The sequence below is a fragment of the Ascaphus truei genome, chromosome 16 (genome assembly GCF_040206685.1).
Source record: "Ascaphus truei isolate aAscTru1 chromosome 16, aAscTru1.hap1, whole genome shotgun sequence".
NCBI lineage: Eukaryota > Metazoa > Chordata > Amphibia > Anura > Ascaphidae > Ascaphus > Ascaphus truei.
The window spans coordinates 35,511,709-35,535,253 of NC_134498.1; the positions used below are offsets into that span (position 1 = coordinate 35,511,709).

Sequence of the window (23,545 nt, forward strand, 5' to 3'; positions counted from 1 at the left end):
ACACAAGCAAACAACCCTTTTTAACATATTTATACCTGATAATATAACGTTTGGGGGAAAACTAATTTTCCCTACCTTGGACCTATACCTAGGGCGTGTTCCCCACTGAGATTCGCAATACTTGAGAAAACCTGAGATTCTCAATCCAGGTGGGGAAGACCCCTCTTGGGAATCCACACTTCTGACTATCCCGGATTCTTTTTAAGGTTAAAACAATCTGTTGAGAATAATGAGGGGCACCGATGGACTGTGACATTGTCAGTGCCAGTCAGTATGCACTCATACTTGGTTAATCTGGCATTAGGAATTTGGGTTGTGTATTTTATATTTTATATTGGCAAAATTGTAATTTCTACTTATTTACTTTGTTCTTTTTCAGCTAGTACTTGTAACAAAATTAAAAAGTTATTATTCAAAAATCTCTCTCTCTGTCACCCTGTTCTCTTCTGTCACAATTGTTCTGCTAACCAGAGAAACCAGAATAACCATTATTTCTTTTATGAGCTCTGCAATTTCTGGCAACATGTCAAGTTTCTACAATCATAACACTTTATTTTCCTTCCTTGATCCCTAATCTGTGATCTATCCTCAGAATAAAATACAGACTCCTCAGCTTTATCTTGTGAATAAAACTGTGTCTACACTTGCACCAATTTAACAATTTCTTCCGCTTTGTCTTTCTGATTTTTTTTTCTATTAGCTTCCTTACTGTGCTGCATATATTCTACCACAGCAGCAATCTCTGACAATCTTTTAAGCTCCCAATCAATACACACAGTCTGTACTTGCGTCCCAATTTCTGCATGCAAACCTTTCACAAAAGCCGCCACTATATAAGGACCCTGTCCAATCATAATATAATTTGGAGTTAATTTTTCGGTACCCTCCTTTTCCTCAACAGAATTATTGGGACCCATTTTAACCACCACTCAGACCACACAGATTATAACTACTGCAGATTTTACGTTACCTCACTAAGACCATTAAAACCACACAGATTATATCAATTGATTCTTACAATAATGAACCCATTATCGAAATTCTGTCACATGGACAAGACTTCAGAGACATCATGGACTCATGAAACACTCCACATTTTAAACTAAAGGCATTTAAAAAGGCGCCTAACTTGTCAAACAAATGATCATAGCGTTGAGTGTTCCATTGAGAGCCGTCTGTCTCCTCTGGTCCATGGGTACGAGATTTATAAATCCCATCCTCATCTCCAAATCTGCCGTTGTTTGCAAACTCACAAACACGGGTCGTAGATAATGAGTAGTTTATTGCATAGTATACTGAATGATCATACAGGAGGCTCAACAAGCAACTCTGCAAGGGGGAGGGGGGGGGGTCCAAGCAGGCTTTTTATACACATTTCATTTTCTTTGTCTAACATAAGTTGCTAGGCAGAATATAAATGGCTACTCCCTATTCTAAAGCCTATCATCTGAAAGGTCACTAAACCAATTAAAAATTGGGTTAACACAGCTCCGTAGAAATAACGAAATATAATAAAATACATAAGATACAAAAGATAAATTGTATCCAATTATTTCGTACAATTCGAGACTTGGTACTTCTGGGTATTGAGCCAAACACCTGGCTTTATGGGTCTAACTGATAACGAAACTTGCAACAAGAACATTCTTCCACACACAGATAATCAGTTCTGGAACACAGCATGAAGAAATGCATATGAGACACAACAAAACAGACAAGGTGGATTCCGAACACTGCTATCAATTTTCTCTCCATAGACCCCCCCAGTTCATTTCAATAATATGTCCATTCCAACATTATTATTTCAACAGTTTTGTTAGTGGAGTGACAAGACTTAGAATTTGTACATGGGCAGCTGGAAGTACGAGGTGTAAAATAAGTGGGGCAAAAGGCAATCCAAGCGGCACTTAAATGGGAAAAAATAAAAATGTTAATGTTTAATATATGCAGCCTTTGATTACTGAAAACGAATTAGCTAAGCTGCCGATCAATTTTGTTCTCCCATGATCTATCGGCAAAGATCCGGCTTCCCGTTTTAACATAATGGCTGCCTTTCCGTTTCAGTCATTCCTTCAGTCGGGGTAACTCAGCAGCTACAATGTATCCTGATATTACTAAGGTAACGTTGGCTATTACAGTTTGCAGCTCAAACTGCTGGGAACATTGGACACAAATGATCACAAACAGGAAATTGTTGCAAAGAGCTTGTACTGCTGGGGAAGTGTAAAAAGGAAGTGGGAAATCAAAGGATGCTCAGTATATTAAAACTCATTAAAAATGGTATTAAGGTATCAATAATGGTATCAATAATCATTTTTTTAAATGCAGTAAATATTATCTAATACTACAGAACTGATTGATAAAAAAAACACACGTAGGGGATTGCTCCTTTAACTACCCTTCCGCTGTCTTAGCTCCGTGTAAGCCATTGCCCTGTGGTAGGTAAAGGATAGTAGCAGTGGTGCCATTTAGCAAACAGATGCTTTTGGTATGGCTACCTATTACAAGATCAAGTACAGTACAACAACCTTTCTGAGTAATCTTCTGGGTGTTATGTGTAGCAACTTGATGCAGGACTCATTCTTAAAGCGTTATGTGTTAATTGCAGCACAGAGACCATATGATGCAAATCTGACTTAAATGGTGCAAATGATGTTATCCTTACATTGGTGCCTTGAATAATCTTTAGGTACTGTTCATATAACCAAACCTGTTTAGCAGAAAGAGGAGGGATTTAACTCATTACCGTTTTATGCATACTGTATTCCTTATTCATACCTGTACATCCTGGTGGAAAGAAATAGCAGTGATGTCAATTGTATATCTGAAGCCCTCTCCCGCCTACAATCTCTCACTCACTGCCCCACACCTCTGGAATGCGCTTCCTCCTCAATATTTGACTGGCATTCTCTCTCTCTACTTAAAACCTATCTTAAAACACACCTCTTTAATGAAGCATATGGGTGGCTCCGTGACTGATATTATACATCTCATATGCACTGACCTTGGCTCCTTACAGACGAACTTACCAGCACACCATCTTACTGTCTCTGTAAGTTCTCTCCACTTACCACTTAGATTGTAAGCTCTTCGGGAAGGGACTCCTTTTCCTATTGTTACTTTTATATCTGAAGCGCTTATTCCCATTTTGTGTTATATTATTATGTCCTGTGTATTACTGCTGTGAAACGCTGTCTACAGGGCATAGCTATAGCCCTGTCAAAGCCCGGGGGCCCGCGCTCTCCCCTTCCCCCCCCCCATCCTGTCGGCATCCCACTCCTCTCTCTTCAGATAGAGACAGGCAGGGGTGATGGTATGCGGCTGTGGCCTGACAAGGGGGGACAACCAGGACTGCTGTCCCGGTGTGTTAGGGGAAGAAAGAAGAGCCGGCGCCGGATCTTTTTTCTTCCCATTCTACTCCCCAGAAGGCTACACGCGGGATACCGGAGAGCAGAGGAGAGCAGGACCCAGATCGGAGAGCTTCTATAGGTAAGGGTAACACATCCCAGCTCTGATCTATCTAGAGGTCCCCTATTGCACCCTCCTTCTCCATCCACCAGTGACTGCACTGACACCTACGGGTGCTGAGACCACAACCGGAGCGCAGGACAGTATTTTTCTTCCTGGTGTGTTAGGGGGCCTGGCCCCTGCCCGCGCATTCATTCCCTGCAGGGCCCTGAGATGTGGCAGAAAGCGCAGAGGGAAATCCCCGCCTCTGCAGGTGGGTGGGGCCTGGCTCAGGGGGCAGGGCCTCAAGTAAAGCAGGCGGGGCTGGAGCTGCAGCCTGAAAGACAGGATGGGAAAGGTGAGGGGGAGGGTTAAATCACAGGGGTAAAAACATGAATGAAAAAATTAAGTACAAAAGAAAAATACTTAAGAGGGAAAAGAAAGACATGAGGGGGAACAAAGAGAGAGAGACAAAGATATAAGGGGGAGAAAGGACAGGGATAGTGACATGAGGGGGAAGAAATGGATAGAGACATGAGGGGGAGAAAGGAGACAGACATGAGGGACAGAGAAAGATACATGAGGGGGGAAAGAGAGACAGACATGAGTGGGATAAAAGAGAGATACGAGGGGGAGAAAAAGAGAGAGAGCCATGAGGGGAGAAAAGAGTGACATGAGAGGGGAAGAGAGAAGAGGGAGGAAAAAAGACAAGAGGGGGAAACAGATAAATACATAAGGGGAGAACAGAGAGAATGAGATGAGCAGTATAAGAAGAGAAAGATATGGTGGGGGAGAGAGAAAGTCATGCTGGGGTGAGGGCGAGAGACATGCTGTGGGGGATGCAGTGAGACATGCTGGGGGGGAGAGAGAGACATGATGTGGGGGGGAGGAGAGAGACATGATGCAGGGGAAGTGGGGAGAGACATGATGTGGGGGGAGGAGAGAGATTCTGTTTGGGGAGGAGTGAGAGACATTCAGGGTGGGAGAGACATGCTAGGGGTAGAGATGCTAGGGGTATAGAGGAGATAGATGGTGGGGAGAGAGGAGAGAGACATGCAGGGGAAAAGAAGTGAAATACACGAGATGGGGAGAAACGAGACACAGAAGGGGAAAATATGAATGACAAAGGGTATGAGAGAGAGAGAGACTTTAGGGGGAGGGGGGAACAAAGAGACCTGATGGAGCAAAGCAGGCCAAATGTGATTGTCGTAAGATTTGCAGGGGCCCCATTCTTTAGTTGGTCCTGGGCCACCTAAATTCTGTTGGCAGCCCTGGCGGGTGCGGGCCCCTGGCGTTAAACAGAGGATAAGCCGGCAGAGGAATTAGCAGTTGTTACACAGGCAGAGCAGGACGGCAGGGGAGGAACGCACCCCAGCGGTCCAACCCGGAAGTCTTCTTACTTCCGATGTCTGCTGTTAGAGCGCGCTCCTCCTCGGTCATCCTGCTCTGCCTGTGCAACAACTGCTAATTCCTCTGCTGGCTTAGCCTCTGTTTAACGCCGGGGGCCCTCAGCCGCATACCATCTCCCCCCGTCTATCTCTATTACCACCCACAGATAGGCATGGAAGAGGAGGAGGGAGAGAGCTCATGATGATGAGGGGGAGAGCTCATGAGGGTGATGATGAGGGGGAGAGCTCATGAGGGTGATGATGATGAGGAGAGAGATAATGATGAGGGGGGGAGAGCTGATGATGATTGGGGGAGCTGATCAGGAGGCATGATGAGATTAGCCTGGAGAGGCTAGATAATATTAATAGCATGTTCTTGTATAGCGCTGCTAGTTTTACACAGCGCTTTACAGAGACATTTTGCAGGCACTGTCCCTGCCCCGTGGAGTTTACAATCTATGTTTTTGGTGCCTGAGGCACAGGGAGATAAAGTGACCCAAGGTCACAAGGAGCTGACAGCGGGAATTGAACCAGGTTCCCCTGCTTCACACTCAGTGTCTTCACTCACTGAGCCGCTCCTTCTCCTTAGCAGGCTGGATGCTATCTCTGTGAGATTAGCCTGGAGAGGGAACGCAGACTGGGTTCTCTCTGTGAGATTAGCCTGGAGAGGGAACGCAGGCTGGGTTCTCTCTGTGAGATTACCCTGGAGAAGGAACGCAGACTGGGTTCTCTCTGTGAGATTAGCCTGGAGAGGGAATGCAGACTGGGTTCTCTCTGTGAGATTAGCCTGGAGAGGGAACGCAGACTGGGTTCTCTCTGTGAGATTAGCCTGGATAGGGAACGCAGGCTGGATTCTCTCTCTGTGAGATTAGCCTGGAGAGAGAACACAGAATGGGTTCTCTCTGTGAGATTAGCCTGGAGGGAGAACACAGACTGGGTTCTCTCTGTGGGATTAACCTGGAGAGAGAACACAGACTGGGTTCTCTCTGTGGGATTAGCCTGGAGAGAGAACACAGACTGGGTTCTCTCTGTGAGATTAGCCTGGAGAGGGAACGCAGACTGGGTTCTCTCTGTGAGATTTGAGAAAAAATGCGTGTTTTTTGGATGTCAAACCTGAAGATTTTGCCTTCACTGAAATCCTTGGAGTTAGTGCAGAATTTCTTTTGTTTCCGTGCTTTTGATTTCAGTGATAAATCTTTCAATGTTTGACTTGAGTTTAGTCGCAAGTGTAATGAGTTCCATTTAGGAACTTCCTTCCGGAGAGTATCTCTTTATAGATTGATGTTTGTTAATTTTGTATTCTCATAGTCAATGAGTGTGACGGTAACTTTATGACAGGCTATAATAATACACCAAAAATACCTGGGTTGAACTGAACACGGCTGAGATATGATAAAATATAATTTATTCCTTGAAAAAGGTAAACACATGAGATTATACAAATAACAAACAAAATATAGACACTTAAGATGGAATGATGAAACAGTCAAATCTAGACTGGCAGTTCATACAGCAATCTTGAATATCACAGAAGACACGAAAGACATAGAGTATAGGCTGAGCCCCATTTTTATACCATCTCAAACCCATCTCTTAAAACCTACGTGCCGAGCTGGCTAGCAAAATCTATTTGAAGTAGATTTTTCTTCCCCTGCAGGTGTGAACTGGGCCACTTGCAAAACACTCAATTCCTTTGTTGCTGGCCCTAGTGTAAACAATCAGGGCAGTTAACTTTTGATCACAGGGCTTATGCTAAATCATCCGGATGCCCTTCCTGCCCTATTAGCATAGCAGATGGAGTCTGCATTTTCAGAGCAGATCTAAAATACCATATACACTTTAATATCTTCACATATTAATAAGTTCTGTTCTGGTGGGCTCAGTGGGTTGAAATCTGCCAGTTTTGAATGCCTACAGTGACTCTACATTTTGGCCAAATTTCAACTCTCTGCGACCTCCAGAACCGGAGATACAGAAATGCACGTTAAAACATTTTTAAACTACAGGATTCGTCCCTTTAAAAATGAATCTCTGCTTTTCACTCTTTCCCCATTGAAATCAACGGGGTCCGCCACCATAGCGTTGAATGGCGGGCTCCGCCATTGCCGTCAATGGGGTTTCCCGCCATAGACTTTCAATGGAGAAACCGCCGCCATTGAAGTCTATAGGAAAAACCAACAAACTTTACATTCGCCCACGCTCCGTCTGGTTGGTCGGAGAGGGCTTGGAAGGGTCATGCATTAAAGCCGGAACCTTGGCTACATGCCACCCAAATCCCATCCCTCTGGTCATTCCAGAACCGGAGATATGGACTTACATTTTTCATCATTTCACACTTAGCCGTTTTTACGCCACGCGACTTTTCCCCATTGGAATCAATGGCCGGCGCCGCCATAGACAATGCATGGTGCACGTCGCCATTAGATCCAATGGGACCTCCGCTCCGCCATTGAAGTCAATGGCGCGACCCTCCTTCTCCGCTCGACCCCTTACGGGGGTCTCATTCCTGGACCCGGTGTGGATCGTGTGTGGGGGTTCCTAGGAGCTAGGGGCAAAAAGAACTTTATTCCCAGGGCCCTAGAACCTAAGATTCCCACACCAATTGTCTTTGAACTTGACCGAAGTGATTAAACTCTTTTCAAAGACATTGTATCCGCTTTTGTGGTCTGCGGTTTGGATGACTGCCAACCTGTTCCTCGAGGCGTTGAGGAATCTACATTGAAGGCAATGAGCCCATTGACTTACAATGGGAAACCGCCGCTCCTCCTCTCGGACGCCACCTGCTGGTCGTCGCTGGAAAACAGGTCCAAAACCGCTACTTCTGCCATTAGAACGCATGGAGTCTCAATGGCGACCTATGGAAGGCTGCAAAATGGAGCCTGAAAAGGCGGGAAAAGGGAACAAAGGGCTATAATCACTAAATTAACATTAACCCCTTCCCTCCCGCATCAACCCTAGTGTATGTGTGAGTGCAAACACCAGTGTGAGACATTACATTTTATACAGGGGAATAAACAGTTGGATACTGAAGCAAGGTAAAAAACACATTACTGGACCTCAGTCCAGTTAACCCCTTGCTTCCCAGGTGAGAGTAGGGGGTGGCCAAATGGGGCGTAACCCCTTTAATCCGGGCCAAATCCCCTCTCTCATGACAATGAGTCGTTTCATTCGAGCACCAGAGCATGTAAGCATGCACCAAGTCCTTGAATGTTTTTTTTTAATATAAATTTGGTCTAATTTCTGAAAGTAGTCTTTGATATCATTAGGTGTTCTTCAAGCCGGACTGGGGTTATGACAGAAGCTCCAAGGATTTCAGTGAAGGCAAAATCTTCAGGTTTAACATCCAAAAAACACACATTATCCCCCACAATAAGGACTCCTCTACAGAGTGGGAGAGATCGGAAGGTGAAAGTGAACACTTGGCCTCTACCAATTACAGACATCCCTACCCATCCACTTTGTCACAGGTTCCTTTTTTTAGACCCAAAAGGGTACAAGTACACCATAAGGAAAAGGAAAACAAGGAGGGAAGTCAGAGAGACCTACGGGATCAAGGGAAATGGGCTTACAATCCCAGAATGGGTAACACACAGGATTCTGAACGACATAACCCTGGACCCTACCACCACCAAACCTCAAGTCATCAAACTCTCTAACTTTGCATTAGACACTACACATATGAGAGTTCTTGCTAAGGGTCTGTCTTTGTCTCCTACAGCTAAATACAACTGTTTTCAGTTGATAAAAGGCACTACTTTATTTGCACATAAACTGTCGTTGCATAAATACTTAATTAGAAAACAAAGACTGGCACTAAGGGACACAACTTCCAGTGATATGGACCAGCAGGAGCTGTGCTTTCTAGAGGAATGCATGTTATTAATCTCTGAAAATGAAAGAAACCCAGGTGAAGATATACATATACCCACAGCCTTTGATCCCCCATCCCCAAGTGTCCCTGATTTTTGCGATTGACTCGCTGCTCCCCATCACCTCTGCATTGGTGATTTTATTTGCTATTTAACTCGACGCCTTGTCAATCACACAAGAAGATAAACTTTTGCGTGAGTTTTAGTTATTCCCTTGCTAGAACGATAAGGAAGGAATGCTGTTCTCCCACATTTTTCAGCTGTAACTTGTGCTGCGTTCATTTTTACTTTGAATGGACAAGTTGGGACAATAAATACTAATCTAGGCATTAGGAAAAATGAAGCTGGTGCTGTTTGACATGCTTCCCTATTGTACGTAAAGCAGCCCCCAGAACTCTTACCGAGGTACTGTACTGGTTGTTAGAGATGGGCAAAATTGTCGCAGAAATCCAAAACGGTTGCGGATTTCTATGGATCAGTCTCAAAAAGGCAGATTCAGATTTTTTTTTCTAAAACTGAAAATCCGCCCCACTGATTCGGAACCCGAATCTGCAAACTGATTTCACCCCCCTCCCCTCTCATCCCGCCACCATCTCTCTCACTCCCCTCAGCATTCTCTATTACTCCCCCATCCTCCCCACTCCTCTCACTATTCCTCATTTGCTTTCGCAACCACCATCGTGCTCCCTCCTCCCCCGCCGCTCCCATCCGACCGCTCAACGCCTAACCAGTGGCCCAAAACTGGTGTGTGTGTCTTTGTGCACGGAAACGTGCGTGTATATACATGTATGTGCGTTTGTGTGTGCACGCGTGCGTCGACAACGTGTGTGTGTACGTGTACACATGTGACTTTGACAGTCTCCCCCTGAAGCTGGTGAGTAATTGTTTCTTTAGTGGTTAATACAGGGCAGTGAGGCTACGAACAATGTGTGTGCCCTGACCAACAACTGGTTCACAATCCTGGTTTGAGACCAGTGGCATAGCTAGACATGTGCGGGCCCCTGGGGTCACGTGTGCGGGTTAGCCAATGAGGGCGAACCCCTCACGTGACATCACGGCCACAGCTCTGCCACGTCTCCCTGTCGCCTAGTACCTCAATGCAGGTTTCATGGGAGCGGCAAGCGCGCGTGACGTCAGGCACTCCATCACGGATACACGCTGCCACTATAATCGTGGCCTTAGGGTTGCAGGCAGGAGTCCCGGCTGTAACCCCCCATCAGCGTTCTTTCCCACCGCCACCATACAAAGTGGCAGAGAGCCTTGGATAGTCAAAGTAAGACAAACGGGGGATTGCAGTCAGACAACACAGGGCAAAGGTGGAGATGGAGACAATTCGTCACAGAACTGCAGACAAACACACCACCCACACAATAATAATGGTGTCATGGTGATGAATTTGCTGATGGTGGGGATTTAGATGATCTTTGTGTGATAGGGATGATGCCCAATAGCAGTGATGATAATGATGCTTTGAGTGATCATGCTAGCCTGTGCAGCAGCAGTTTGCAAACCAGACCACATGGATGTGCTACTGCCTGTAGTTGTACAAGCAGCCATATATGCATCCCAATGCACCAGCAGCAGCCCACAGTTCGGGAAGCATTTGAGAAGGTGAACAAATTCCATCACACCCATGACACAGCTCAACTGCTGAATGGCAATTTAGTTTAAATGCTTGCTATGGACTTTTTGCCATTCAAACTTGTTGAATCTCAGGGATTGAGGCAGATTATGCAATGTGCGGAGCCACGTTAGACCATCCCAACCAGATCCTAACAAGGCACTTCCCGAACTGGGACAGCAATGTTGTTGCATCGATGGAGCCCGTTGCACAGTCGGAGGGAGGTACGGAACACCTCACCACTGACATGTGGAGTAGTAATTATGGACCTGTAGTGCCTTGAAGTAGTTGCAGGCTTGACATGTTTTGAACCAAAAATTGAACTAAATGACCCCTACTTATGAAAAGTAAAAATGTATAGAAACGGAATCATGTGTCATATTGGATCTTCTTTGTTTACTGTTATATATTTTGAGATCACTTTCCCAGTAGCACTCCAATTGGCATAATTAATAATAACTTTATTTCATATAGCACTTTTCTCTCAATGGTACGCAAAACATAGGAGGTTTTTTTTTACAGGCATGACCCTCCCAGATGAGTTTACAGTCTGTTTTTGGCACCTGAGGCACAGGGAGACATGATATGCCCAAAGTCACAAGGAGCTGACACTGGGAATTACAGCATGGTCCCATGATTGAAACTCAGTGTCATTGTTTACTCACACTGTCTGTGTCTTTATTCACTGAGCCACTCCTTCTCCCTAAGTGTATAAATATATAATACTGTGGGTCTGGATTATGATCTTGCTAAGATTGTTCTGTGCAAAGATTGGTGCCCGTCAGAAAGACGAAGCGTCAATTGGTAAATATGGTTAGAGCAATATGAATGAATATGAAGACAGATTGGTACAATTTGCAGAATGTGAAAACTTCCCCATCTTTAAATCATTCTTCAAGAAGAGTCCAAATAGACCATGGGCATGGACTAGACCCAATGGAATCAAGAATAAAATGGACTATATCCTAGCTAACAAGAAACACGTGATTGAAGACTGCACACTCCAGAATAATTTTGACACAAGGAGTGATGGCCGATTTGGTTAGCTGCATATTACATCTCAAGGCGAAGATGCAATCATCAATAACCTCAGAGAATTTCAACTAGTACTGAAAGATCTCTTTAGCCTGCTCAAAATGCATGGGAACACTTTATCAAACAATTTTGAAGAAATTATGAAGATTGTTGTTGAAAGCACAGAAGAAACTGGAGGAGTTGCTAACAATAAACAGGATAGGAAAATATCTGATTAGACAAAGCAATTACGAGGAGATGACAAGAGATGAAGCAATCTCAAGATGCCAAAATAAGAATTGAATATGCAGAGCTGTGCAAGACAATCAACAAACATATAACTGAAAGATGTAAGAAAATGTAACTGTGATATGGTGAAGAAGACTATCAAAAGAGGACAAAGTAGCGGCTTATGATTGGGAAGAAGCAAATCAATGCACTCGAAGAAGATGGATCAGCAATAATAGACTGTGCATTTATCATAAAGAGACTTGAGGACTTCTACATTAAATTGTACGAGCACACCAATAACACTACTGTATAACACCATAATCCGGCAGAGGACGAGTGAGAAGAAGCCACCAATGATGTACCATGCGCAGCGGTGGCTTTCCAAATCCACCGCCCTTGGGCACTTGCCTGTGTCTGCTGCCATGCTTCTCCTTCCCAATCCAGTGTCAAATGACGCAGGCGAACGGTGTCGAACGCGGCATCGCCATGGTAATGCGGCGTCATGACGTCACGGTTGCCATGGCAACGAGATGTCATTTGATGCTCGATTTTGAAGCAGACCGGAGGCGGCCGGCACAAGTAAGTAAGTGCTTTCCCATTAGATCCGAATGGCCCGAGAGTGCGGCAAATGCTAATGGAGGCGGATATTTTTGCTGCCCCGAAATTTTGCCGCCTTAGGCCCGGGCCTATCGGGCGTAATGGGAAATCTGATCGTGCGTCTTCCAGAAGAAGTGGAAAAAGCAATAAAATCCATGAAGGATCGGGGCTCCCAGGGAGGATGGAATTACAACTGAAATCTTGAAAGAAGCGGGGGGAAGAAGTAAAGATAATCCTCGCAAAACTCTATACACGCTGCTTGAAGAACAGTAACATTTCAGAACAATGGAGCAATGCCATAGATATCCTCATTCACAAGAAAGGAGACAAAGGAAACCTGAAGAAGTACCGACCAATCAGTCTACGTCCAATCACTATAAAAAAGGGATGTGTGTGGTGCTCTCAAGACAATACATGAAGCCAAAAATGGGTATTTGAAATGGAAAACAACCCTTGAATGAATATATGAAGTGTCTCTAGGATGCAGCCCGGTAATGATAATCCCACAAGCCAGGTAGTAAGGAAAATATCAGTAACACCAGCAGGTGACCGGTAGATGAAACATCCTATAAATGACACAATGATATGGGCAAAAGAGGAACGAACTCACTTGGGAATCTTCATCCACTATAGGCAGCAAGTCCAATCAATTCCAATGTCCCAGGGTTGAGTGTGCATCCGTGAAGGGTATTCTTGAAGAAAGACAAATGGAGGAAAAACGAAGCACCGAATCCAGCTGTGAGTACAGCAATAACACCAATAGGGATACGTACCAAAAAATAAGCTGTTTAATTGGATCAGAACAAATTAACAAACACACCTACGCGTTTCGGACCTCTACAGTCCTTTATCAAGGTGAATACAACAATAACCCATGGAGTGCAATTTATACTCACCACATAAGCGTGTAGGCCAGTAGCGGAGCACTTCCGCGTACGTCACGTGTGTCGGGTGGGTGACCCCTAACCTGTGACGCACAGTCGCGTAGTCACGCTGCATAGTCAGTAACCTGGGGTCGCGTCATGCGCAAAAGGGGTGGGAGAAACACTGCTCGCGCGTAAACAAAACGCACCCGTAGCTAGTGCCTCCCACTCGATAAGGAAAAGCGCGTGACGTCACTCCGTTGACTGACATGTGACCAAAAAGGTCAACATGCTAAGCGCAACTAGGCAACCAGGCCTAATGCGTAACGTGGTGTACATACTACAAAACAAATACATCTTTATTAACATGAACAATAAAAAATAAAAACACTCGTAATGAGGAAAAACATAAAGCTAATAAAACCAGTTAAAAAATAATTTTAAAAACAATTTGAAGGTAACCTAAGATATCAGATTATCAAGATCCTCATAGTTAGTTGCATTATGTTGTAAGGGTATAGTGAAAGCATATTAATATAACAAGTAAGTATAATCATACATAAATTGATAGCTTCACTGCCCAAAGAGATAATGAAAAAAGACCTTTGTCTACTTATAATGTAACTAATTTTTATGTCTCCATAATAGATATTCCTTATGTACATGCCTAAGTCTGACAATATTACTTACTCTATATGTTAGCATCTTCAGTCACATGTAAAGAGAGCCTGAAAAATAGGAATTGCGCAAAACTAAGTATCAAACAGAAGGGTCCCAATATCCCAATCTGAATTTAACCCATATGGGGTACGTGTTTGTAGGGTAAATATCCAATAAAGTTCCCTTCTGTTTAAGATACTCAGTCTATTACCACCTCGGATTGGATTTGGTATGTGTTCAATGCCCTGAACACACAAATTATTTGAATCGCCCATATTGCAATGACTAAAATGTTGAGATACGGGATGACTCAAATCTTTTTTAATTATTAGTCTTAAATGTTCTAATATGCGGACTTTGAAGTGTCTTACAGTCCTACCAATATACTGTTTTCCGCAACCGCAACTTAACAAGTATACCACGAAACTGGTATCACAGTTAATGAATGAATTCACATAGTATTTTTTACCCGTTTTGAAGGAAAAGAAATCTTTTTTGATTTCCATGTATTTGCAAATTTTGCATTTTGAACATGCAAAATTCCCCTTTGGTAATTTCTTAATTAATGGTTTGTCTGAAGTGAACAAACTGCCCGATACATAGTTAGCAATAGTTTTTGCTCTGCTGAACACTATCTTGGGTCCCTCGTTGTATATAGTTTTTAACAAAGGATCTGCTGCTAACACTCCCCAATGTTTGTGGATGGATTCTCTAATATTTTTAGATTGGTTATTATGTTGAGTAACAAAATATGGAGAGTGTATTGATTTTTTGTCTTTGTTGTTTTGTACTTTATTGAGCAAAGCAGATCTATCCAAATATCTCACTTCTCTGAAAGTCTTATTGAGATCATCTCTCAGATAACCTCTGGATTCAAAACGTTCCATCAACTCTTTAGATTGTTTTACAAAGTCTTCATCATTTGTACAGATTCTTCTTAACCTGATAAGCTGGCTTTTTGGTATTCCTTTAAGTAGGGATTTGGGGTGGCAGCTGTCAGCTCGCAAAAATGTGTTGCGTGAATTTTCTTTGCGATACACCGTAGTGACAATTTGTTTGTGCATATTAACAGAAAGAAATAAATCTAAAAAGTGAATATGGTGAACATTGTGATTAGAAGTGAATTTTAAATTAAATTCATTATTGTTTAAATAATCTGTGAATAAAAGAAGAGAGTGTGTGTCCCCGTGCCAAATAAAGATAAGGTCGTCAATATAACGCCTATAAAACGTGATAAAGTGTCTATAGGGATTCCTATCTCCAAACACGTGGATCGACTCCCACCAACCTAGAAACAAGTTCGCATAGGATGGGGCAAAGCTGGTGCCCATGGCGGTACCACGTGTTTGGAGATAAAAGTCCCCATCAAACATAAAATAATTATGTGTTAACAGAAATTGAATAGCATTAAGAATAAAAGTGCTCTGTGCAGGTGAAAGCTCTGATTGTTGTAAATAAAACCTGACAGCTGCCAGCCCGTGCTCATGTACTATGACTGTGTACAATGATGTGATATCAAGACTTAGCCATATAAAATTTGTTTCCCATGTGATAGAATCAAGTTGAATCATGAGGTCACTGCTGTCTTTAATGTATGATGGCAATGTTTGTACAATTGACTGCAGAAAGTGGTCAACATATTTGGAAACACCATCTCCCAAAGATCCAATACTAGCGACTATCGGCCTCCCAGGTGGGGAGACCAAAGTCTTATGGATCTTTGGGAGATGGTGAAAAATAGGAATGATCGGGTAAGGATTTCTGAATTCTCCATTAAACCATTACAATACAGAGCAGACAACCTCACTCATGGCGAAAGATTCGCCATTAATGCATTAAAAGCTAATAACTCTCTTGTCATCAAGGGGGCCGATAAAGGGGGCGCTATCGTTGTGCTGAATAAATCAGACTACAAAACTGAGGCACTTCGACAATTAAATGATAGGTCCTCCTACATTTTGCTTAGAGGAGACCCCACAACAACATTTATTAAAGAATTGAGAACCCTTTTGGATGAGGGATCAATTCTGGGTGCACTTGATGACAAAGAGTTGGAATATCTATTTTGTCCTTACCCGATCATTCCTATTTTTCACCATCTCCCAAAGATCCATAAGACTTTGGTCTCCCCACCTGGGAGGCCGATAGTCGCTAGTATTGGATCTTTGGGAGATGGTGTTTCCAAATATGTTGACCACTTTCTGCAGTCAATTGTACAAACATTGCCATCATACATTAAAGACAGCAGTGACCTCATGATTCAACTTGATTCTATCACATGGGAAACAAATTTTATATGGCTAAGTCTTGATATCACATCATTGTACACAGTCATAGTACATGAGCACGGGCTGGCAGCTGTCAGGTTTTATTTACAACAATCAGAGCTTTCACCTGCACAGAGCACTTTTATTCTTAATGCTATTCAATTTCTGTTAACACATAATTATTTTATGTTTGATGGGGACTTTTATCTCCAAACACGTGGTACCGCTATGGGCACCAGCTTTGCCCCATCCTATGCGAACTTGTTTCTAGGTTGGTGGGAGTCGATCCACGTGTTTGGAGATAGGAATCCCTATAGACACTTTATCACGTTTTATAGGCGTTATATTGACGACCTTATCTTTATTTGGCACGGGGACACACACTCTCTTCTTTTATTCACAGATTATTTAAACAATAATGAATTTAATTTAAAATTCACTTCTAATCACAATGTTCACCATATTCACTTTTTAGATTTATTTCTTTCTGTTAATATGCACAAAGAAATTGTCACTACGGTGTATCGCAAAGAAAATTCACGCAACACATTTTTGCGAGCTGACAGCTGCCACCCCAAATCCCTACTTAAAGGAATACCAAAAAGCCAGCTTATCAGGTTAAGAAGAATCTGTACAAATGATGAAGACTTTGTAAAACAATCTAAAGAGTTGATGGAACGTTTTGAATCCAGAGGTTATCTGAGAGATGATCTCAATAAGACTTTCAGAGAAGTGAGATATTTGGATAGATCTGCTTTGCTCAATAAAGTACAAAACAACAAAGACAAAAAATCAATACACTCTCCATATTTTGTTACTCAACATAATAACCAATCTAAAAATATTAGAGAATCCATCCACAAACATTGGGGAGTGTTAGCAGCAGATCCTTTGTTAAAAACTATATACAACGAGGGACCCAAGATAGTGTTCAGCAGAGCAAAAACTATTGCTAACTATGTATCGGGCAGTTTGTTCACTTCAGACAAACCATTAATTAAGAAATTACCAAAGGGGAATTTTGCATGTTCAAAATGCAAAATTTGCAAATACATGGAAATCAAAAAAGATTTCTTTTCCTTCAAAACGGGTAAAAAATACTATGTGAATTCATTCATTAACTGTGATACCAGTTTCGTGGTATACTTGTTAAGTTGCGGTTGCGGAAAACAGTATATTGGTAGGACTGTAAGACACTTCAAAGTCCGCATATTAGAACATTTAAGACTAATAATTAAAAAAGATTTGAGTCATCCCGTATCTCAACATTTTAGTCATTGCAATATGGGCGATTCAAATAATTTGTGTGTTCAGGGCATTGAACACATACCAAATCCAATCCGAGGTGGTAATAGACTGAGTATCTTAAACAGAAGGGAACTTTATTGGATATTTACCCTACAAACACGTACCCCATATGGGTTAAATTCAGATTGGGATATTGGGACCCTTCTGTTTGATACTTAGTTTTGCGCAATTCCTATTTTTCAGGCTCTCTTTACATGTGACTGAAGATGCTAACATATAGAGTAAGTAATATTGTCAGACTTAGGCATGTACATAAGGAATATCTATTATGGAGACATAAAAATTAGTTACATTATAAGTAGACAAAGGTCTTTTTTCATTATCTCTTTGGGCAGTGAAGCTATCAATTTATGTATGATTATACTTACTTGTTATATTAATATGCTTTCACTATACCCTTACAACATAATGCAACTAACTATGAGGATCTTGATAATCTGATATCTTAGGTTACCTTCAAATTGTTTTTAAAATTATTTTTTAACTGGTTTTATTAGCTTTATGTTTTTCCTCATTACGAGTGTTTTTATTTTTTATTGTTCATGTTAATAAAGATGTATTTGTTTTGTAGTATGTACACCACGTTACGCATTAGGCCTGGTTGCCTAGTTGCGCTTAGCATGTTGACCTTTTTGGTCACATGTCAGTCAACGGAGTGACGTCACGCGCTTTTCCTTATCGAGTGGGAGGCACTAGCTACGGGTGCGTTTTGTTTACGCGCGAGCAGTGTTTCTCCCACCCCTTTTGCGCATGACGCGACCCCAGGTTACTGACTATGCAGCGTGACTACGCGACTGTGCGTCACAGGTTAGGGGTCACCCACCCGACACACGTGACGTACGCGGAAGTGCTCCGCTACTGGCCTACACGCTTATGTGGTGAGTATAAATTGCACTCCATGGGTTATTGTTGTATTCACCTTGATAAAGGACTGTAGAGGTCCGAAACGCGTAGGTGTGTTTGTTAATTTGTTCTGATCCAATTAAACAGCTTATTTTTTGGTACGTATCCCTATTGGTGTTATTGCTGTACTCACAGCTGGATTCGGTGCTTCGTTTTTCCTCCATTTGTCTTCCTACGTCCAATCACTTACAATATTTTTACGAAGTTACTCACTAATCGACTTCGCCCGGCCTAGACAATAAGTGAGATTTCGCAGTGGATACAATACAATGGACCACCAAGTTGTACAAGAAGTGAATTCTCAAAGTAATGAATACGATCTGCCACTCATTTTAGAATTTACAGATTACGAAAAAGCTTTTGATTGAGTGTTGAAGCGTACATCTATATCTATATAACTGAAAAGTGTGAGATTGTTAGTAGATGTGAATCTCATTGGTCCCTCGGTCCGCCCGCCCATGGCCCGCCTCCCCCACGACTGTCATTGGCCAACAGGTACGCTGACATCACAGACACACCTACTCCACTGTGACACACACAGACACACACATACTGCCAAAGACTCTCACCATACCTCCTGAGACTGTCACCCCTCTGCGGAGTCACACACTGACCTTGGTAAGTGTAACCCACTTTCCAACCCCCTCACCCACAGCTCACCTCCCCGCTGGCTCCCCCCCCATCACCCCCCTCACCCACAGCTCATCTCCCCACTGGCAACCCCCCACCATCACCCCCCCTCACCATCACCCCCTCACCCACAGCTCACCTCATCGCTGGCTCCCCCCCCCATCACCCCCCTCACCATCACCCCCTCTCACCCACAGCTCACCTCCCCGCTGGCTCCCCCCCGCCATCATCCCCCCTCACCCACAGCTCACCTCCCTGCTGGCTCCCCCCCACCATCACCCCCCCTCACCCACAGCTTACCTCCCCGCTACCTTCCCCCTCGGCGCACCTTCCCCCCTCGTGGCACCCTTAACCCTGCTTGGGCACAGGGGGTAGTGCGGCTGACTGTTCCCTGGGGCGGCCGGCAGGGGGGAACACGGGGAGCCTCCAGCCTTCCCCCACGCGCGCCTCCAGCCTTCACACAAGCGACACCAATGCGGTAGCTGCCACCGGCTCACCCCCCCTCCGCTTACCTTCCCCCTCGGCGGACTCCCTTCATGGACGGTACAACTTACCGGCCGCTCCGCACTACTCCACCGTGTTGGACGCCACAATATTAAAATGGCGCTACACCCTCCATCACCCTTACCGCACGATTTCAACTGTGCACCCCTCTTACCCTATAATAAATAAAGCCTTCTCTGACGTTGACCTGACCTGCCTTTTACTCTTAGCAGCCACCAAAAATGGAAACACACAACCTTTTATACCACCACCCCATTTTAAAACCACACCACCCTCCCATTTGACTTCCACCCCCCCTCCACTTCCCACCCCCCGGTGGGGGTAAACGGGGACCCTCCAGCCTTCCCACAAGCCAAAACAATGCTGTAGCTGCCGTCGGCTCAACCCCCCACTCACCCGCAGCTTACCTTCCCCCTTGGCGCGCCTTCCCCCTTCAACAGGGAAGAGCAGGGCAGTGGCGGCTGCGCGGGACATGCCCTTTCCTCCGGTCACCTTGCCCACGGCGCTCCCCGGGAGATACCCATGGGAGGAGGGGCAGACCAGCCTCTTCCGATCGCCAGCCGTTCCACAGTCGTCCCCCTCTCCTGTCCACTGTCCCCCCCTCCTGTCCACTGTCCCCCCCCTCCTGTCCACTGCCCCCTGTCCACTGTCCCCCCCTCCTATCCACTGCCCCCCCCTCCTGTCCTGTCCACTGCCCCTTCTGTCCTGTCCACTGTTCCCCCCCCCCTCCTGTCCACTGTCCCCCCCCCTCTCTTGTCCACTGCCCCCCCTCCTGTCCTGTCCACTGCCCCCCCTCCTGTCCTGTCCACTGCCCCCCCTCCTGTCCTGTCCACTCCCCTGTCCTGTCCTGCCCCCCCCCCTCCTGTCCACTGTCCCCCCCCTCCTGTCCACTGTCCCCCACTCCTGTCCACTGTCCTCCCCTCCTATCCACTGTCCCCCCCCCCTCCTGTCCACTGTCCCCCCTCCTGTCCACTGTCCTTCCCTCCTGTCCACTGTCCCCCCCCACTCCTGTCCACTGTCCCCCCCCCCCACTCCTGTCCACTGTCCCTCCCCCTCCTGTCCACTGTCCCTCCCCCTCCTGTCCACTGTCCCTCCCCCTCCTGTCCACTGTCCCTCCCCCCTCCTGTCCACTGTCCCTCCCCCCTCCTGTCCACTGTCCCCCCCCCCCTCCTGTCCACTGTCCCTCCCTCCCCCTCCACCCTCTCCCCCCCTTTTGTCCACTGTCCCTCCCTCCCCCTCCTGTCCACTGTCCCTCCCTCCCCCCACCCCTTCCTGTTCACTGTCCCTTCCTCCCCCCACCCCCTCCTGTCCACTGTCCCTCCCTTCCTCTGGGGGGGGGGAACGGAGAAAGAGGGGGAGCACAGAAATAGGGGGAGAGGAGGGAGCGGGAAATTTAACTCCCGGGCAACGCCGGGTCGCTCAGCTAGTTAATATTCTAAAGAACATTTACAAGAATTCCACATCAAACATTAGATTACGTGAAGATACAAGCAAGATAAGGATCAGCAAGGGAGTGCGGCAGAGAGGACACCATGTCGCCAAAGCTTTTTACAACAACCCTTGAAGAATTGTGCAAGACATTGGATTAGGAAGAAAGTGGAATCAAAATGAATGGCGAATACTTGATTTGCCGATTACATTGTTATTTTTGCCAGTAGAGCTCCAGCAACAAATCGGAGAACTCGCCAAAACAAGTAAGTGTGCCACCATATGAATCTCCGCAAAACCACATTCAACAAATGTGTCCAGTTTGCAAAGATGGAATAAAGGGAATAGAACTAGAAGAAGTTGAAAATCGTCAAGTAACAATGGATGTGAACTTTTTGAATGAAAACAACAGGAGAATGAAGATTTGATGGGGGCATTTGGAAGAAACAAGACAATATTTCAAGGGAACTTTCCATGGTGCCTCAAGACGAAAGGTTTCAACCACTGTATTCTGCCCGCGCTCACGTATGGATGTGAAACTTGAACCCTAAATGTGAAGATAATGCAGACGGGTCAGACAACTCAAAGAAGTATGGAGAGATTCTCCTGAAGAGACAGGAAAAAGAATGAATGGGTTCAAAACCAGTCACAGATAATGAGATAGAATCGCCTAACCTGTCTCTAGTCTATCGGTATATAATTATGTTGGTGAATATTATTGTTCATTATTTTTATTGTTAAATAGATTGTAAATTACAAATACTTAAGAAGCAAAAACTGCTCCAATTTACATGATCTGATTATTTTTTTTGGTTCGGCAAATTTACATTTTCCTCGTACTAAACCAAGACGTTTTGACAAAACACGGAAACATTTTACAACCAAAACACCGGGTTGAGTGCACACTTCTCCTAAAAACGCCGGTATATTTTATTATTCTGAATTAAAGCTGCATTTGGAACTTCTTTGTAATCTAAAATACGCACATATACAAAAAAGCTGCTACTTATCTTGTTGATTATATTGACATGTTAAGAAAATCTGTACGCACAAGCGCATTTTTTGTCTTGCTTTTGACTGATTTGTTTTAATACGGTCTTCCTTTCAACAGGCTTTCTTTGAAGACGAAGATGGCAAAGAATACATCTACAAGGAGCCAAAACTAACAGGACTTTCTGAGATATCGTTAAGGCTTCAAAATCTCTACGGGGAAAAATTTGGCACAGACACTGTGAGAATAATCCAAGATTCTAACAAGGTACGACATGGAAACATTCAATGTTTGACGTATTTACGCTTAGGCAGAACATGGCACGTGACCTGAACACGTGGGCACTAGAGATTCCAGAAACTGTACAAAATGCATTAGTGCCATTTTTAGCATGTTTCCCCATAAAATTAAATTCCCGGACAAATGTTTCACCAAGTCCCAAAGGGCTAATAATGTCTGCAACTTCGTAAGCTTGCCTTGGGGAAAGTCGACAACCAGTCTAGTGTTCATCTTCGGAGACCCCCTGCTTAAATTCTTTTGCATCAATATTAAAAAAATGTAAAAAACGTTTTTTTTTTTTAATTGCCGTCTACGATTACTCCTTTAACTTTTCATACAGGGGACATCAGGGCATTAGCCTAAAGTAACAAAAAGTTTACAGAGCATCTCAGATGCACTGACCTTGACCCCTTGCAGATGCACTGACCTTGGCCCCTTGCAGATGCACTGACCATAACACCCTCCAACTGTCTCAGGTTCTCCCTAATTACCACTTCGATTGTAAGCTCTTCGGAGCAGGGACCCCCTTTCCTATTGTTATTGTTATTGTCATGTTTGAAGTGCTTATTCCCATATTATTATGTCACGTGTATTACTGCTTTGAAGCGCTATGTACTTGGATTGCGCTATATAAATAAAGATATATACTGTATATTTATGTAACGCACTTTCCCCCACCCCCTGGGAGATATAGCGGCTACGGTGTATGTGGTGCGTTACAGGGGGGGGCAGATGGAGACATGGCTACATCTACATAATGTGCAAAGTGAAATTACCCATCAGAATAACATCTGTTTTGCACCTAGCTAACAATATGGCTTGCTTTTGAAATCCTACAATTTACAGAGTCTGCTACAGGTTAAAGCCACTCCCCAGCACATCTGGATGTCTCACACAGCTCCCCTCTTGGTATAACAAGGACTGAATATATGAGTGGGGCTTTGACTACTTTGTAAAACTGATCATTCTCTGATATTTGGCAGGTGAATGTCAAAGACCTTGACATAAAGTTTGCCCACATCCAGATCACGTATGTGAAGCCGTACTTGGAGGAGCCAGAGCTTTCGGAAAGAAAAACAGATTTTGAGAAAAACCACAATATTAGCAGATTTGTTTTTGAAACGCCATATACTCTCTCAGGGAAAAAGCACGGATGTGTGGAGGAGCAATGCAAGAAAAGAACCATTTTAACAAGTAAGAAGGACTGTACATGCATTCAGTACAAATATTTATTCAATTTTACTTGTGCATCAAGACATTCAGAAAGAAGAGTTACTATGTTGGCACAAGAAACGTTTGTGTTGGTCTAGAGATGTGCAGAAATGTTCGGGCAAGTTTGGGAACCATGCAAAATTTGTAAAAAATTAAATGTAGCAAGTAAATACTTGCAGAGTTTTTTTAATGTTTGCCCAGTAAACAACAAGCTCAATACCATAGCTTGAAATATGTTTTTTTATAAGACGGGGCAGAGTGAGAGAGACGGGGGTGAGTGAAAGGGCGGGGGGGGGGGGGGTGGAGTAGTGCGAGAGAGGGGAGACGCGCAGG

At 44.2% G+C, this 23,545-nt stretch overlaps 1 protein-coding gene across 3 annotated transcripts in view; it reads left to right on the plus strand.

The window, feature by feature from the left end:
* The window catches only part of DOCK11 (dedicator of cytokinesis 11), a 233,020-nt gene that overhangs the window by 203,579 nt on the left and 5,896 nt on the right, over positions 1–23,545 (plus strand). For all 3 annotated transcript variants that reach the window (XM_075573152.1, XM_075573151.1, XM_075573153.1), the window contains 2 exons: positions 21,842–21,988; positions 22,984–23,194. In XM_075573152.1, coding sequence (XP_075429267.1) covers positions 21,842–21,988; positions 22,984–23,194 — 358 coding nt within the window. The remainder of the gene's footprint in view (positions 1–21,841; positions 21,989–22,983; positions 23,195–23,545) is intronic.